Source organism: Colias croceus, chromosome 3, assembly GCF_905220415.1.
Source record: "Colias croceus chromosome 3, ilColCroc2.1".
NCBI classification, from domain to species: Eukaryota; Metazoa; Arthropoda; class Insecta; order Lepidoptera; family Pieridae; genus Colias; species Colias croceus.
In genome coordinates, this window is record NC_059539.1 from 3,434,205 (window position 1) to 3,452,847 (window position 18,643).

At 36.1% G+C, this 18,643-nt stretch overlaps 2 protein-coding genes across 6 annotated transcripts in view; one reads left to right on the forward strand and one right to left on the reverse strand.

Moving 5' to 3' along the window:
* LOC123706202 (integrin beta-6-like) overlaps positions 1-3,292 on the forward strand; it is a 46,784-nt gene extending 43,492 nt beyond the window's left edge. The window contains exon 8 of the transcript XR_006753381.1: positions 3,282-3,292. The gene's annotated coding sequence lies outside the window, so the exon portion shown is untranslated. The remainder of the gene's footprint in view (positions 1-3,281) is intronic.
* LOC123706201 (serine/threonine-protein kinase 26) overlaps positions 1-18,643 on the reverse strand; it is an 85,775-nt gene that overhangs the window by 4,167 nt on the left and 62,965 nt on the right. For 4 of the 5 annotated variants that reach the window (XM_045655372.1, XM_045655371.1, XM_045655369.1 and 1 more), the window contains exons 3-11: positions 9,106-9,322; positions 5,007-5,299; positions 4,578-4,723; positions 3,987-4,207; positions 3,634-3,749; positions 2,948-3,127; positions 2,519-2,614; positions 1,561-1,671; positions 339-409 (exon numbers count right to left, since the gene is read on the reverse strand). In XM_045655372.1, the coding sequence (XP_045511328.1) occupies positions 339-409; positions 1,561-1,671; positions 2,519-2,614; positions 2,948-3,127; positions 3,634-3,749; positions 3,987-4,207; positions 4,578-4,723; positions 5,007-5,299; positions 9,106-9,322 (1,451 nt within the window). Of the gene's footprint in view, positions 1-334; positions 410-1,560; positions 1,672-2,518; positions 2,615-2,947; positions 3,128-3,633; positions 3,750-3,986; positions 4,208-4,577; positions 4,724-5,006; positions 5,300-9,105; positions 9,323-18,643 lie in introns of all 5 variants that reach the window. The other variant, XM_045655370.1, reaches the window with a different exon arrangement.

An 18,643-nucleotide genomic window follows, 5' to 3' on the forward strand; every position in this document is an offset into this window, starting at 1 on the left:
TACATTAAATAAATAACAATAAAAGAGATATTTTAATATGAATACTTGGGCGTGATATATAATCGACATCGAAGCCAAAAACAACAGTCTGTCTGTTTGTATGTCCGAGCTAAGCTCAAAATGTACTAAATGGATTTACTTCAAATTTTAAATGGATTTACTTCAAATTTTACATGAATATTACTAAGAGATCAAGAGACTATATTATATAATTACGATACGACCAATAGGAGCGGGTGAAAACATACCGGCCGAATTGATAACCCCCTCCTTTTTTTTGAAGTCGGTTAAAAAGTTAGTAATAGTAATATGATAAACAAAATGGATACCGTACCTACCTCATCCAGTGGTGCGAGTTGTGTGCGGGCTGCGCCGGCTGGTGGGACTGTGTCGCCACCCTCTGGACCACCTGCACATTGGAAACAAATATTAAAAATTCGTTTATTATAATAAATTATAGATCGTAATCATTTATAGCGAATCTTACTTTCGAAAAGAATGAGTGTTTCAGAATTTGAAATGTTAATTAGAGTCCTTAGTTTTTATTTTCAGTATCTCGACGAAATAAGGCGTTTTTATTTTATGTTTTGTTTTATAAAATGCCGCTAAGACATTTTTTTCACAAACATTTAATAAGCGTTAATCTAATTCTCACGGTACGTCAATACTTGCATCGTTTGCAGCCTACGCGTACTCTCATTTTGTTGTACCATTTGTTTTCGACGGTCATAACTTACCGCTCCACATATCTGTACCTGTTCAAGGCTGTAATGCATCCTCTACACTATTTGCGAAGTTGAACGAGGTTAGACGAATAGAATAATGTAGAGAGGCAGTTCAGCTTACTTCGTCCAACTTTACCTCGCCTTGGCCGACTTCCGTTTGTTGTCGGTTTTTGCGCCCGAGTCAAAGGACACGAAGTTACCCGAAGTGCGTTCTGAATATGAACGAATGCGCTCCTCGCGAAGTTGAACGAGTGTGTAGCGTAGCACCGCGGACAGTCAACTTCAGCCGAGTACTTCGCCGAGGAACTACGCGAGTAGTATAGAGGAGGCATAAAAGGGCTGATAGACGTACGAACTTTAAAGGGGTGACAGACGTACGAGTAAGTACGCGAACTTGTGGCTCGACGACCTTTTTCGCTCGTGTGTCACCCCAAGTACGCGTACTTAAAAACCGTCGAGTAAGTTCGTTGACGATCCAACATGTTTGAAATCTTACTCGAAGCCCGCCTTGGCTCGCACGTCTGTCACCGCCGCGAGCCGAGTAAGTACGCGAACTTTAAAACCGCGACTTTAAAGTTCGTACGTCTATCAGCCCTTTTAAAGTCGCGGTTTTAAAGTTCGCGTACTTACTCGGCTCGCGGCGGTGACAGACGTGCGATCCAAGGCGGGCTTCGAGTAAAATTTCAAACATGTTGGATCGTCAACGAACTTACTCGACGGTCTTTAAGTACGCGTACTTGGGGTGACACACGAGCGAAAAAGGTCGTCGAGCCACAAGTTCGCGTACTTACTCGTACGTCTGTCACCCCTCTAAGGAAATAAAGCTAGTACTTGCCTGTTGCACGAAGGCGCGCGTGAGGTGCGGCGCGCTGCGCTCGGCGAGCTCGAAGGCGCGTCGCAGCTCCTCGATCGCAGGCGCGCTGCCCGGCCCGTGCTTGCGGGATAGCTGCAATGTATCACATTATTATTATTAAACAACATATACATATAATAAATCGATAGAAGACTGCGTGAAATCTGGACAACAGACATGTGGTCCAGATTTCACGAAAATTCTACGGGACGTATTTCGATTAAACTTTTTTTGTCATAACATACGCTGTTATGTTACCGACCTATATAGGTCGGTCGCCTATAATTTATTTTAAAGAATATAATTTGAATTTCCGTACGCACTTATGAAGTCGAGGGTAAGAGAGTATTATTGTATTGAATTAAGGAAAAATACGATATTTCACGTTTCAGTATGTACGCGAATACATCCGTTTGAGACAAAATTTGACCTACTGTCAACTTTCGTGAAATTTTAAAGAATATATGTAAATCTAGTTCGAATGACTAATATATACGGTGTTATGATTACTGGACAAGACTATAAACTAATAATAGATTTAATCAGATTCTGACAATAATTCGAGACGTTATATATAAGTAAAGCACAACAGCAACATATTAAAAGATTATATGAAAAGATTTATTTTTGTTTTTTTTTTCTATCCTTGCCTTTTTTTCTACCACCTACCATTGTAATTTAATAAGCTTGTTACCTTTTGCCCAGGTGCCTGGAAGAGATCACTTCTAAGTGATAAGGCCGCCTAATAAACTATACTGTTTTTTTTTTTGTTCTGTATATTAGCAATAAGTTTTCTATGTATAGTTTTATTGAAGAGTAAATAAATAAATAAAAGACATTTCTTTCTTAAAAATATTTTCGGTGTACTGGTTATGATTAAAAGTAATGTAACTGGATGAAATATATCAATTAAATATTAAAATTGTAAAAATGTTAATACCTCATTGAGTAACGGGTAAATAAGTTGCTGTAGATAGGCGTGCCGTCGCACTTTGTTCTCTTCGTTATTTGATCCTCTGTGGTCCAACGGTGACGCCTGGAAATAATAGCAATAATATGGTGAGCAATTAATTCTTTTTCAGTGTTTATTACAGCGCATATAACTGTAACTTTAATAAACACAAAAATATAACTAAACAATTGGTATTTCAAATCTATATTGATATCATTTTATTAGCAAAAAGTTATTATTAACTAAAATCACACACATCTACAGTCACATTTATAATATGTATGAACCAATCAACAAATATCAAAAAACGTTCTCTTTTTTTTAATCATTCCAAATTCAAACGAAACACACATAAACCAGTCGAAAGATAAACGTTCCAGTTTCAAATTTTAAAAAATATTCCAAATTCAAACTCACTGGCTTATTATAAACGCCACTATCCCTATTGGCCGCGTGTTCCCGTTCGGTGCGCTCCTTCCTCTCCTCGCGCTCTCTATCTCTGTCCCTTTCCCTCTCCCGCTCGCGATCGCGCTCTCTGTCTCGCTCCTTCGTGCTTCTCTGTTCCACGGGAGTTGATACGATTGGCGACTGTCGAGACTGGAATAGAATGAGTTATATGTTAAACATTTTAAATTAATTGATTGATATGTAGCGATATTAAATTAAGATTTTATGTAAGGTTTTGTCAAATTAGTTAGAGCGGTGTCACACCGCAAAGATTTTCCGGTTTTGGTAAAACGAAATTAGCTAGCATGTATCTTTGCGTCGCTTAAACAACTGCTTGGTTGGTCGCATCGATTCTTTCCGCCTCGTCTCAGAGGTTGCAACTTGCAAGTACGATGCGGCGACGCAGCGCTTCGCCGTCACAAGTATGATGATGATAAGTATATGTTATATAATGCAACAACACCGCTCTGGCAATAAACCGCTACTGCTACGCCTCGTGTGTTTCAGAAATTTATTAAACAAGGGAGTCAGTAGGATGCGGGTGTGGTGAGAAATATGTTCACTGCATAAAGTGTACTAAAAAGCTTTCTGCATATTTATCGAGGTTCCAAATTCTACTGCAGCTTGTGCTTCGGCTATATGATGTATATACATACGGGCTGCTTGTCCTGCGTGTTATTGTTGAGCGGCCGCTCGGCGGGCGGCTCGTCGCGGATCAGCGCGCCGTTCTGCTTCGGCGCTGCGCCCGTTGGCGACGTTGGTGACGGGGGAGCTGAAACAGACATACAAATTTTAATTAAAACTTGCATGCTATTAATTCTATATCAAATTCTAATTGTAAAATAAACCCCCGTTTTCATCAGTCACATTTAACTATTACAATACCCACATCTCCCTCACACATTGTTTGTCCGTACATCGGATGGAATCATTTACCAAAGAGGAAGAACTTAACAAATCTAATAACTCACACGGGAAAAAAACAAAAGAAACAACAAAGACAACTCACGCGGGTCATCGTGCACACGTCTCTTTTCATCATCGTGCACGCGCCGCTTCTCGTCGTCGTGTACGTGCGAGTTGGCGTGCGAGTGCGAGTTGGCATGCGAGTTGGCGTGCGAGTTGGCGTGCGAGTGCGCGTGCGAGTGCAACGCTCGCGCTCCGCCCGCTCCTCGCACTGTCATTATCCATGGCTCGTCCGCTTCGCTGTCGCCGCGACTCATGTCCTCGCTGTAATGTGAATATTCAAATTTAGTATGTCACATATATTCAAGCATACATTTATTCAAAACTAGACTTTTTTTTTGCAATGCATTTCACGGTTCAAATTAAGAAAGCAATTACCATCAGTTAACAATAGTCACTGTTAAAAAAAGAAAACTAATTTAGCAATATGTATGAATTTATATTTCCTTTTTAACAAAATTTGTATGTGGTTTGCAATTAATTATGATATACACATAATTACTCACAAAAATTCCTTAATAAATATGGCTGCTTTCATTATTTAAAAATGAGTACAACTTTAACCAGAACATATGTTTTCTACGAATTCAACAAAAAGTTTATTGTTAAAAACATGTAACAATTCAATACTCACGAGTCAGAGTTCTCAGATTCCGTTTCGCTCTCCTCGCTCCTCTGCGACTTCCATTTCTTATACCTATCTATAAGATCCATTAGATACGAATTCTTTTTCGCCTTTCTGATGAATTGAAATTTTAGCAGCTCCTTTGCTGTCGGCCTCTGAAATATTACAAGTTTATCTTTAACTTTTTTTTTATTTATATGAAATTATATTGAGATGGAAACAGGATATACCTACTAATGACATTATTCTTTAATATGATCATGTCGTAGCATAGCATAAGTATGAATTACATAATAACAATGCGAACTATCAAACAAAATGCCACAGAAACTATAAATCCCGATAAAATATTATGTACCCAAAAGAAAAATTCCAGCTTTCACGCCAAAAAACACTACCGCTATATCCCCTCGAGGCCAAACGGAATGGACTACATACATTTTCCGGGTCCTTATTGAGGCACGCCTCGACGAACTCTTTGAAGGGCTTCGAGTAACTGCCGGTCAGTTGCGGGGGGTTGTTCTTCGGTATGAGGAACAGCACTCTCATGGGGTGCAGCTCCGAGTTGGGCGGTTCACCCTTGGCCAGTTCTATGGCGGTGATGCCCAGGGACCAGATGTCCGCTTTGCTGTCGTAGCACGATTGTTTGATCACTTCTGGCGCCATCCAGAACGGCGTGCCGACGAATGTGTTTCGTTTGCTTGTCGTGTTTGTTAATTGGCCTGCTACACCTGAAATTGTAATAACAAAAGATAAATTATATTATTTACATCTTCATCAAATTCAATTACTAATTCTGAAACAACAGCGCTCAAGTTTTGATTTCTTTACGTTAGTTTCAGTTGAAACTAGAAATTTTAGCGCAAACGCCCCAGGCGAGGACCTATCATCAAGTTTTATTTATTAACATAATAGTTTATATTCAATGGAACCTTGTTACATGGTATTACATTTAATTCACCGAGATTATGAACTCTAAAGATACGCCATAACGTTTATTATCTCTACAATGATAACTAAAGAGTCAAAAGCCTTTATGCAAAATAAGCTCATTTTATTACCAAGCGACGCGGCCGTCCAACTTTTAGAATAACCAATATCACAGAATCATAGGCTTGCAAGTTTTACAATAAATTTAAAACGAGATAACAGCAACTTTCAAACACGTCCGATGAACAGCCCGAAGGCAATTGCCGTCTAACTTTTATTTCCTCAGACATAATAAAATAAGTTCAAGCGGTGCCGGCGCTTTACAACTTGCAAATAGCAAGCTACATGCAAGGGTGATTATATTGTGTATTTGTCGTCGTCATCTGGTTGAACCTACTATTTGATTGAATTACTAGCGCTTCACTGAATGGCGACATTCAATTGAATGACTAGGCCAAACGTTGATTTAACAAAGGTCACTCGACGTCCAAATAGTTAGCGGATTGTAATATATCACTTTGAACAGAGCGATCATAGAACGCGCGATCGGCATATTGTTGAATGACTCGCGTTCATGGAATGACGACAGAATTTACTTTTTCCTAACGTCCACAAGAAGACGATTAAATGACCTTCAGTTAAAACGTGAATGTTACATTCAACAAGGTGACGAGTTGTCCTTTAGACATTCAATCAAATAGCCGATTCAATCAGATGCCTGCGACACATACACTATACAGGCGGTCCCCGAATGGCGCTAATATTGAATGTTGGCTGTCAGCCAGTGCGGGTCCAATTGAAGGGTAACGCAGTGGGTGTTGAGGCCTCTATCAACACTACACCCATCAGCATTGAAGTATTCGTCAACAAAATTAACGGTTCCGACGTCTGTGTACATACACGGGATACGTAAGTACATAAGATACATTCCGAGTAGATTAAACACACTTTCGGGCCATTGGATTAGCTCTATGGAAAATAGTATTTCGGTGTATTTTGGTAAGTATTTTGGTTATTGAAGATATTCTGATTCAGTATCTTTGTCGCGTTAGAAATAATCACTACCGATTATGAAAAAGCTATTTAATGTAAACGATGTCTTATTATTTATTATTAATCGTACATACATTGAAAACATTACCTTTTTGTTTTTAACGCTATTAATCTAACATACACAAACTTTAATGTCATCTTACACCAATTTACCAAGGAAGGACATAATTCTTTAACTTAAACTATTCATTGCATTTAAAATAAATAGATTTCGTGATCAACCTTCGCGCGCCGCTGATTTCATCCCGGAAGAGGTGCAGCGATCCGTCTTTTGGCTGGTGACGTTAGTCGATCATGATTTATGGATTTCGAATGGTTCCTACTTTAGATTCGTTTTTAATACTTTTCTAGCATAGTCACTAGCATCTTTAATATATCATTTTTAGAAAAATGTAATCGACTCTGCGGATACACCACAGTCCACAACACACACAGTACGCTTAAAACTTTAAAAATAGTTTGTTCTATGTTTGGTTGGTTGAACGCCCTAAACTCAGGCACTATTGATCCGATTTGAAAAATTATATAGCTTTATTATTATTGTGGAAGGCTAATGGGCATATATCATCATACTGAGACCAATAGGAACGGAGCAATGTGGGTATATCACAACATAAGCAAGGTACATATAAGAGAAAATTAATAAATAATAAAGCATACATGAAAAACTATATTAAATATAACTTTTATGCTAAAATATAATTTAATTGCCTGACGTATAATCAACAAAGACGCCGGAAGAATAGAGCTATAAATCTATAATTATATCGGAAAAATAACTTTCAGCTGTATATAATAAACTGGCAGATTTATTGATATTTAAAACTATCGTTAGAATATTTTGCGATGAAATATTTTAATGAACATTATATTATGAATAGTAACGCAAATTATACATTTTGATTATACGTTCTTCAGGGACTCAATTAATTAATTACGTATGTTATTTATCAATTTATCATGATCAATTTATCATGATGGTCTGTTTAGTTTTAATTTATAGATAAGAATTACAATTAACGTGTATTTTGATTTCGTGTATGACGATTGTATAACGATTTTTATTTACAAATAACACATTTTTTCTTTTTAAACAATCACATGTTTTTGTTTTCTTTATATTTTAATCGCTCTGATTAAACGCACATTAGACCAATAGTAACCGATCGTGATTATTCTATTAGTTCAGGATACATCGCCCATTTTTGCAAGTGACTACTATCAAGCTGATTTTCCGTTTGTAGCTTTATTTTGATGAGACGCCCAATAATTTCGTGTACGAAACTCTCGATTGTGGTAGCTAACAGAGATAACAAGGATAAAAATTTTTGATTTGATGGTTCTCAAATATTTATTACTAACTGAATTTTTTTTTGGTTCAATCTCAAGATAATTACCTAAATTATTCGAAAAAATATTTGTCCTACAAAATCTATGGTTGGTTCAAAGAGTCCCCCTTTCCAAAGTGTATCGATAACGAGGTCATCATAAATGATTACTAACAAGCTGATTTTTTTGTTTTCACTTAGTTAATGTTTATATAATTCAACAGACATATTGTCCTACAAATTGCGTAATAAATATTTGAGAACCATCAAATCAAAAAATTGTATCCTTGTTATCTCTGTTAGCTACCACAATCGAGAGTTTCGTACACGAAATTATTCAGTGTCTCATCAAAATAAAGCTACAAACGGAAAATCAGCTTGATAGTAGTCACTTGCAAAAATGGGCGATGTATCCTGAACTATATGGATAATTCCATTCATAATATATTGTTAGACGAAAACGTACAAACCCATGTTTATTATTTTAACGATAGTAATATAAATAAACCGTAGAAAAGTACATTCGCAGTAATAATTTATATTTCCAACATCTGCTGATCAATAATATCCAGCACGTACTCAGCGGAATCTCGATGTAATACCGATATTATATCCGCTTAATAACTTTGAAAGAAATCTACTTTCCAACTATCTTTGTCGGGAATCTTTCTTACGTTATATAATGGGAAAATTCTCATATCAGGCTGACGGAAAAAGGATTTATGTCGATACATATAAATTAACTTTAGAGGTACTTGGGGTACCTACACAATAGGTATTTTATGGGCTACTTTGACATAATAATTGCATTAAAATTTATCACAAAAGAAAACTATTAGGTACTATGGCTATTACGATTATCGCTAGACCCAGATAGTTTGTCCATTTATATCAATACTTCGCGTACAAAGCACTCCCTAATCCGTATGGTAAGAAAGAAGCCTAATGTCGCCTCTACACATAGCGACGCGCATGCATAGCATGCGCATTCGCCAACGCGCTGGCGCGGGCGGTGCGCTTGCAAACACGCTTGTGAGTAATCCACACATTGGGAGGTCGTTCAGTATGGTACGCGCGGCAAGCTCGCAAGCGCGCTGGCCAACGTTCAAATACCTACCACCAACGCGCAAACGCCCGTTCTACACATAGACAAGTGCATGTGCCAACGCGCTTGCCAACGCGTTGGCCTATGTGTAGTGCCGGCATAACATTCAAAAGTTGCTTACCAAAATCCGCCAATTTGACATCTCCCATTTCGCTGAGCAACACGTTTGCTGCCTTTATATCTCGATGCAGCTTCCTCTCCGAGTGCAGATAGTCCAAACCACGCAGAACTTCGCGCAGTATGACAGCTATGTGCATCTCTTCGAAGCTGCCCGCCTTCATCAGGTCTAAGGCAGACCCGCCGCCGAGGTACTCCATTATGATCCATAGTTTTGTTCCCTGGAAGGAGTAACATAGAATTTAGTAAGCTAGTCGTTTTGTAGAGAATATTAGCTATAGGGAGTTATTAAATTATCTGCATTTTTAAGTGCAATAAAGATTGGTCCTTTATTCCTTCACGAAATAAACTTCTTATTATTTTTATGCAAAAATTTTCATGAGTCCAAAAGTATACAAATAAAATGTTTGTACACACATTACAGTCAAGATACGAATGTAGAAATTTTAATCAATTCTATAAATTCCGTAACATCGATTCACATACGTTCCCTGCATCCGAGTGCACTCCACAACTACCTACAGAGCGATCGATCAGAACACATCTCAAAAGTCACTCAATTAACGAACTGTTACCGTAGGTACGTACAGAGGAACAAGATCGACTCGAGCGTAATGAAGATTAACGATCACGTCACACTGGTCCACCGTGTTCTGGCCACTGCTAAGTAATCATGAGATTGATTTTAATTCGTCTTCATGATGGCGATAGAGATTACCATCATTGCGGCTGCCAGTTTTATATGTATAGATCGAACCTGAGCAAATTATGTATGCTTATTGCTTAGTAATTGCGAACGGTCTATAAGGAACGTTAGAATCGATTCTGATCTGATGATGTTGTCATTTTACAAGCTTGTTAAAAGGCTCGTTGTCTATAACATTCTCCATCTATATGCATAGAAGTTTTTAATCATCGAAACCACATCTTTAACCATTGCATTAACTTCTATTGTCCTATATTACATTAATGTTTTAATTTTAACTGCAAATTAAAACTCAAAAACATAATTAACAATTAGGAAGTTCACACCAAATACGTAGTCCTCATTGGGCGCTACGCTACATTATAACCTCCAAAGTTTGGACGCATATTTAACAATAAAACCGTCGGCACCGTGGGGAGTGCTCAAAATATGGTTATGATAGTCTCGGGTTATATTTTACTGGCATCCGCACATGTGAATGTTATACGGAAGAGGACAATAGCAGGAAAAGCGGTGGCGCACGGTTCCGGTGCAGTTAACGCCTCATCGGCTATCATGACAGGGCCTGCTCTATAATATAATATGCGAACGAGCTAACTGTACTCTGAAACCTTCTTTGGGACGTTATGGTACTAATTTAGAATGCAATGTTGCGGCAAACTGTATACAAATATGAAACATAACGAACAGTAAATGGATCATTAACTTATGATAAAATGTTTTATGATATATTGATCATAAAGTAAAATATAACATGTGTTAAATATAACATACGTTTATTAAATTACATTTAAATATAATAAATTATAAAACACTATCCTTTCAGTAGTAAATCATACCCACTTCTCTATCATTCCACAGAGACAACTCATACCCACTTTCCTATAATTCCACAGAGACAACATATTTTTTTCAGACCGAATACCAGATACAAAGGAAAAATTCAGAATAGCATTTACATAATATGAAGTATGACGAGCTCGTCAATCGCGAAACATGTTCCGACACAAAGGACGACACAAATCCAAAATAATATACATAATGCCGGTTTGTTACATTCCCATTTACATAACGCGAGGGACCGGTGTGTTATTAAACCCGTACCAAAAATTTGCAAAAACTTTTTGGGTCTGTTTATTTTTGGCAGCCCTAAATCGGAAGTTGTAACCGCATGCAATATTTTATATTATACAGTATTACGTACCCCAGGTACCTACATTTTATATGTATGAACCCAAATTGCGTTTCGTTTACATATATATGAACAAAAACAAATATTCTGTATTTCATATGAAGATACCGCGCACAAAGCAAAATGTTGGTAAACAATATGACAGAGACTATTTACTCACACGACAGACGAACACCGTTCTTATTTGACGAAAAAAATTCGACAGAGATCCTTAACCGCGCGGCAAAAGGTACACAAAACACCTGAAGATAATGCCGTGTAAATACAACATTTATACAGCGTTGTAGCTATCTCGTCTGGCAAACACGCTTTAACGAATGTTAAATAAAATGAGAAGAACAAACGTAATATTCTTCCCGTCAGATTACGCGGCGTAGCGCCTCAAAGTAAACTTCGGCATTTACTCAGTCGCAGGCTGGCAATCGACGCTCTCTTGTTTTAACGTTTGCGAACGTTTCATATTAAAAGTGAGCCCGAATGAAATTAACTTCATGCTAATAAAAGTACGAAGACCGACTACGACTACGGCACTTGTATGAATACATAGGTACTGCGTCATTTACATACGTACGTAAATAACGAAGACATACAAAGCTTTCGTTTCTTACGCGTTGATAATAATTAATAATTCATTTTTGTTTGGTTATTATCATGTAGAACTAACTATCCATTCAACATTTGATATAGTATTTACTATTTATTAATATTTAAAATATTAGGCAAAATCTTGAAAACCCTTCAAAATTAATTAGTTAACGTGCCGTGTGGTGGATTTTCTTCAATGTAGAGTATGTGAACGTAGAAGCCCTTTGTCCTGGAACAACCTCACTTGACCCCTCGCGAGCGAACTTAGATTAAAAAAAAGTGTAGGTATAACTTCAAAAGGAGGCAGGTAAATCTCTTTGTAGTCGCGAAATCTTAATCAAACACTCCACTGCTACATTACTATGCCGTTATTTTATTTTTTGAAGCAATACGCGAAAGCTCTCTGTAGAACTTTCAATATGTTTTGTAAAAGTGTTTTAAAGCTACGTTTGTTAGAGTAAAACGAGGCAACAACCTGACTGTTTAAACAAAACACAACGAACGATGACTAATATTTTCATAAAAATAAGTACTTACAGTTACATAATATAGTCATAAATCATAATATAATAAAGAATAGGAATAATATTTACTTTATTTAATAACTATATTATTCAATAAATACTGGAAACACTAACGCATTTTAAAGCGTAAATAGATTAAAATGAAAGACTATTTGCCTATAATCGGATTTAACGCATTGGTAAGCACGAGCCATTTTAAAATATATATGTTTGCAGTATTTCTAGATTTTCTCGGCTTCAAACCTATTATGCTATTTATATTAAAAGTTTTCCCATGAAATAAGCTTAAGAAATGCACATTCAGTCTTTCGCTGTATACAGTTTCTGCAAAACGTGCAATTTTAAGTATGCCTGTATAATTGCGTATTATTTTAAATGTGAACACTAAGCAGCATTATAAATACACGTGAACAGTTTCATATTGCATTTACCAATGCACACTACTTTATATCAATTTTTAAAACTACTCCATTTAGTTAACCATAAATTAATCCATCCCATAGGTATCCGTTACCATGGCAACACGGAGCGTCGGTCAAAGACCTCTCCGTCGCGACATCCAAAGTAAAACAAGAATGCAGAACTATCAATTCTAGAGATATTTAAACAGGGGTGTATTTACAAAGGCAGTGTATTGTGCATACTATTTGTGTATTAATTGGGGATCTTAGATTACAAAATAAATTGGGGATGATCTCAAACTCGCATGATGAAAAGCGAACTCCCAAACTCGTTAATTCATTATAACTTGATTCATTATGGCCGCCTTTTATTGTGCAAAGTTTGGGAGAAACGTTTAATCGTATCAGCCATCAGGCGCTAACACGCGACAATTATCTATTATTAAAAGGGCTCTCACTGTAAATAAATTTGTAATAAAGATGTTTTTAACCCAATGATGATTTATTGATCCGTGAACGTTTATATTAATTAAGGCTTTTTTTACAACTTCTAAATTATATGACCTTAAGTTAACAAGTTCGTAAATTAAACAGTTATGATAAATACATGTATTTATTCAAATGTACCAACCTTACCCAGCACTTTTTTTCATCGACTTACTGCTTATAAATACGGGTTTAACCTAGATAAGACAGTTAAATAACCACAGCAATATCGTGGTTCAATGTATGACAAAATTTTGCGACTTTTATTAGACATTCTGATTAAAGAATAGCTTTTCTGATTATCCATGTAATAAACAGCCGAAACATACACACAGAGTAAATATAACAACATAGTAAATCACGGAAAACTACTATCTACAACAACCATATATTCCATCCAATAACATTTAAGAAATAGTATCCACTGAAGCCCCTAGATCCTTAGACTTGCACGCAACTGAACGAGTAGCGAGGGGCAAATTTTTCCGTTTAACTAATTCAAGAGACACGTCGCCATGGCAACGCTTAGAGGGCGCCTCCTCGTCTTCCATCGGCCTATATAATTTACCGCTGATTGGATTGCGCTAGTGGTGTACAAACTTCTGGTTTTGGAACATCTAATGTATTGGAATTCTTTTTGGTGGCTGCACATAATATATATATTATGCAGCCAGTAAAAGATGACTTTAAAAAAATTGCTCCTATAAACATAACTATAAGTGCCTACTGCCTAGTATAAATATTCCTACATCATTAATACACAATTTCCATAAAGCGCAAAATTTCGTCAAGTTATTAATTTCAAAACATATTCTTGTTAGTAAATACAGGCACTGTAAACATTCCGGAGCCAATTTCCAATATTTGCTATTGGAACTTCGAGATCCAACTTTTCAATCAACAACAAAATTAATTCAATTCACTTCAAATCTACACCAGCGGCGTACGAATGATTTCTGATTGAAAACTCGCTAATGGATTTTTAGCACACGTTTCCCTTATCCTGGCGTAGAAATAAATTGATAAAATCAATTATGTCTGACAAAAATTAGTTCAAAACTTTTGGTGAAACAAACAAACAAGAAGGTAATTTTTGGATTGATTGATAAAACTTTTCCGAAGGTAGAACGAATCAGGAATTTGGACGGAAACTTGCTACTTCCAAAAATTGGCAACAAAGCATTTAGCTATATATAATAAATCTTTGTTTCTACTATATCGTGTGACGTGTCCGCGAAGTTAGGCTCGTCAGAGAAGTTACTCCTCGGACGTCGTCTCATTTGTCATCTGGGGCAACGGGACCAAAGTTCGGCATTAAACCTGACATTACACGGAATTATACCTCGGGGGTCTTGTATTTCGAAGTAACCACCTCGAAATGATGTATTATTACTGGCGAAAGCGTACGAGTTTAACCACTCGAGACTGTGTAAGGTTAATGTAACAATAATTTTACGTAGAGATGTGTGAGTTGGAAGTAATACTTTTCACAGTGTTCAAACTTTATTCTTTTATGAACTTCTTTTTCTTTTTACTTTTGGTTATAGGTAAGGATGGTGTCAAATAAAAAGGCATAATCGCAAAATTAGAATTTTATATTCTAACTGGTAATATTATAGCAAAATATAAACAAGGATTTTTATACTAAATCGTTAAGGGGCCAAGTGAGGCTACGATCATAAAACATTGATACCCATCCCATAAAATCCCCACAAGGACCCTCGACGGTATCGCAACGTAAGGCGAAAACTGCAAATAGCGTTGCGAGTGTCAAAACATAAAAAGTTTCATATTGACGTAGCTCGTGTTACATTATTAATTTTGTACTTTAAAAAATTCATAGATACGAAAGGTAAAGAAGATACATGTTCTGAAATAATTTCAAAGCAATAATTGATTCTTGTCGAGCAAAAAACCAAATTCCGCATTCTCAGAACAGAAAAATCATGAACATCCAAATTGCTAACCAAAAGAAAATCCTAACAAATGCAAATAAGACAATTGCACGGATACTTTAAGTAACAATTTAAAATGTTAGGGGAAGGAAATCTGAAATAGCGCAACTTTTCAGACACCATTCTCTGTATCAGACATCGAGGGTTCGGCGACTTTGTTCTAGACAAAATTAATGCGTCTGGGTACATGGCAAATACAATTTAATCTAACGGCAATCTTATTTTACGATAGAACTTTATAGGTGCTAATTTAATCGAATGATACACAGAATATCGTGAATGCGAATCAATATTTCACATTAATTTTGACACTTAAAGTAGTGCAATTATTAAGTTACTTTTTTATGTAAGAAATTTTTAATAGATAGTATGACACATTTACTGAAACGACTTATCTACTGTTATATTACAATTGGAAACATTTGAATATCTCATCTAATGAAAGACAACATCTATCTTAAAAATCAATTTAACTTCTGAAGATAAGCCGTTGTACATTTAGTCACATTTTTCCATCCGTAATAAATAAATATATCGAACTCGAATCGGTTGGAGAGACAGCGGATTTCATTTCACGAGTGATCGGCTTAAGATATTTATTCAGCTTCACCACAAAGGGATACGGTTTATATCTTCAGTTATTACTCACGAATTCAGTCTATGAATTTTTAATGGCAGTATTTTATGTACAAATAACTTTCCCCTACGTCGTTTTATGAACATCGATAATAAGTTTTCCATAAATTTACGAGTTCTACAAGCCAACAAATGTGTAAGCAGTTACTACAAGTTCACAGCAAATTTTTCAGAAAGAATGTAATTCACGTCTAACAATCATAATGTATTTATAAAAGGTTCAGGTCCTGAGATAGCAATTGACATTCAGAAACAGCAGTATTTTATCAGATAGGGTAAGGAATGAGCCAGTGAATACAAAGTGTAAGCCAATGAAATCTCATTACAACATCACTCGTGTTGATTTTTACATGAGGACGACTTCAAAAAAGCCTTTAAAAAGGTTTAATATTTCCCTCTTCTTGTACTATCGCATTATCGTCTAGTTAAATGAATAAGGAGCCATTTTGGCGACTATATTTCATATATAAGATAACAGGAATGTGCCTTGTCCGAGTTCGTGATAAATAATAGAACCTTTTAGAGCCGTTTCTAGGAAAAGCTTTTAGAACTTCGTATTACAAGAAGGATAGCTTGTGCTTTCGAGAGCCATATAACATAATCCGTTGCTTTGGGACCGGAGAAACTATTGATAAATATAATTCTGAAGTTTACACTAAAATAGTGTAGGAAGATTGAAAATGGAGGAAAATTTATAGCGGAGAAGACATTTTTAATAATGACTTTAGCAAGTAATTTTAAATTTTTGTAAATACAGAACTTCCCGAGTCGCTTCTATCTAACAGCTATATCAGCAAAAGCGACACATAAAATATCATCATAACAGGAAAAATATAACCATAATCCCCAAATATTAACAACGGCCAATTTTATTGTGACTTATCCACGAAACCTACACGGGCGTTGTAATGAATGACCTTTCCCAAAACCATATTCCAAGAAACCCTTACTAATTTCGTTTCATACGAATGCTTCCCTTCGCTTCCCTTAGCGTGGCGGATATTGGGAGAATACGAATGCTAAGGTAATATTGCGCCATCCGGCACTATAGGACTGACTCACATTACGAGACTCATAGGCCACGTGCATTGGGACACGATTTAATGCCAGATTAAGTGGGTCAATCTTATATTAACTGCGGTATTTAAACGTGCAGTAAGCAGTTACATTGTCTCGTTGTAATGTGCATGTTGCCTATGGATTGGGTTTTAATAAAGTACACAGCATTGACAAAGCGATTATAGAGTAAACATTGTTGAGTACATAATATATGTAACCTGTCTAATTCATTCGTAATCAATGTTTAATTTTCGTACACATGGTCTCTGATGGTCTCAAAAATAATACGGAACATTATGTTTTAGGCGCTTATTTCAGTTTGTATACAATCACCTACGAGAATAATAAAATAATCTAAACAAAGCGCTCAACGCAAACGTCTAGTTTTCAATAATAAAACATTACTCACCATTATCTTATTATAACTTTTATCTAATTTCTCTCTTCATTACGTAAATTTGTCACTTAAATTAATTCCATAGTTTCGGGCCGGTTGCGTGCTACATTTCGCTTTAATTCCGTCATCCCCTCATTATCTGAATAGTCTAATGAATGAGTTTATGTCCCAGTAAACGACGCCATAAACACTTAAGAGCGAAGTCATTAATCATGAGGGAAACTTTTTTTCGTTCCTTCAGCGACTCGAAAGGGAATCGGGGATTCATCATCGTTTTGATGAATGTAAATCAGTTTTAATAGCCGTCAGGATATTTTTGTGGCATTTAATTAAATTCTCGGATATATAAATCCACTCTTATCTACAATACATGTCATGATTTACTTCAACTGTTATTAAAAATCCTATCATTTAGCCAATATACTCATTATTCTAATTGCACTCACTCAGTAGCTTCAGTTAAACATATATTATTATAAACGAAGTTTATATTTATCACCCGCACATCTCCATCTCATAAAGCAAAAACTCAACTCGCCTGCCGATAACTCGCACACCAAAAAAAAACACAGTGATACCGATCTGTAATTCGCTTTACCGTTCATTAGTTCAATGTACCTCAAAGCGTTACTAGAACAATTAAACACATAAGGCAATTCCATTGAACCATTAGCATTAGTGCAATCGGCAAACCATTGCCAATGTGAACGTAAGCTCGTTAACAAATCTCATGGTCCTTGACCCACCCGCAACTAGCCGGTTTCGTTTCATGTTTCGATTCGCACGACGCCTCCATCTAGACAAGGACTAGGTGATATGGATATTTGTATGAAATCCGATGCAAAATATGTACTACTTTACTATGTTTGTGAAGATGTCAATTTTAACACGATTAACCATTCACTTTTACGAAATAGTAGTTAAGACTATAGCATCATCAAAAAAAAATATTGAAAATACTACAAGTAACTAAATTCTTGCAATTTTCTCTTCAGAGCGATCGCGACTATGTAAGGAGTAAACGCCATGCATATTTGAAATACACTCATGCTAATGAACACAGAAATCTCTTTATCATAATTATACCATTGGTATGAAGTAATTTAAAATAAATTGTACGAAACAGGTACAGGTACTCAAGTCTTATTAAATGAAGGGGAAACACCTAATATCAAGCGAATGATGTTATAATTAAATTGGCTAGTAATTGGCAATCTCATACTTAGAGGAAAGTAAACATTTATGAAACTGGCAATAAAAATATTATACATACTTAGCATTCCAAAACTAACTATTGAAATATTTGCATAAATATCTAATATCGTGGGAAGTAACAGTAGCATCTAGTCCAAGCGGGTATACAAACGAAGACAAGTTTTACCACAGTATCACAAATATGCTTATAAGTAAAATTTAATTATGAATTCTTATAAAATTCGTCGTTCGAGCACCTGCTTAAGCATTCACAAAGCAGAGTTTCTTTTTGTTGCTTCATGAAAATCCACGTCGAAAATTTTTGATTAAAAATTTTCAGAGGTGCCCCATTAACTCAACATTATTAAAAGTTTGATAACATTGCAGACGAGAGAGAACAAGCTGAA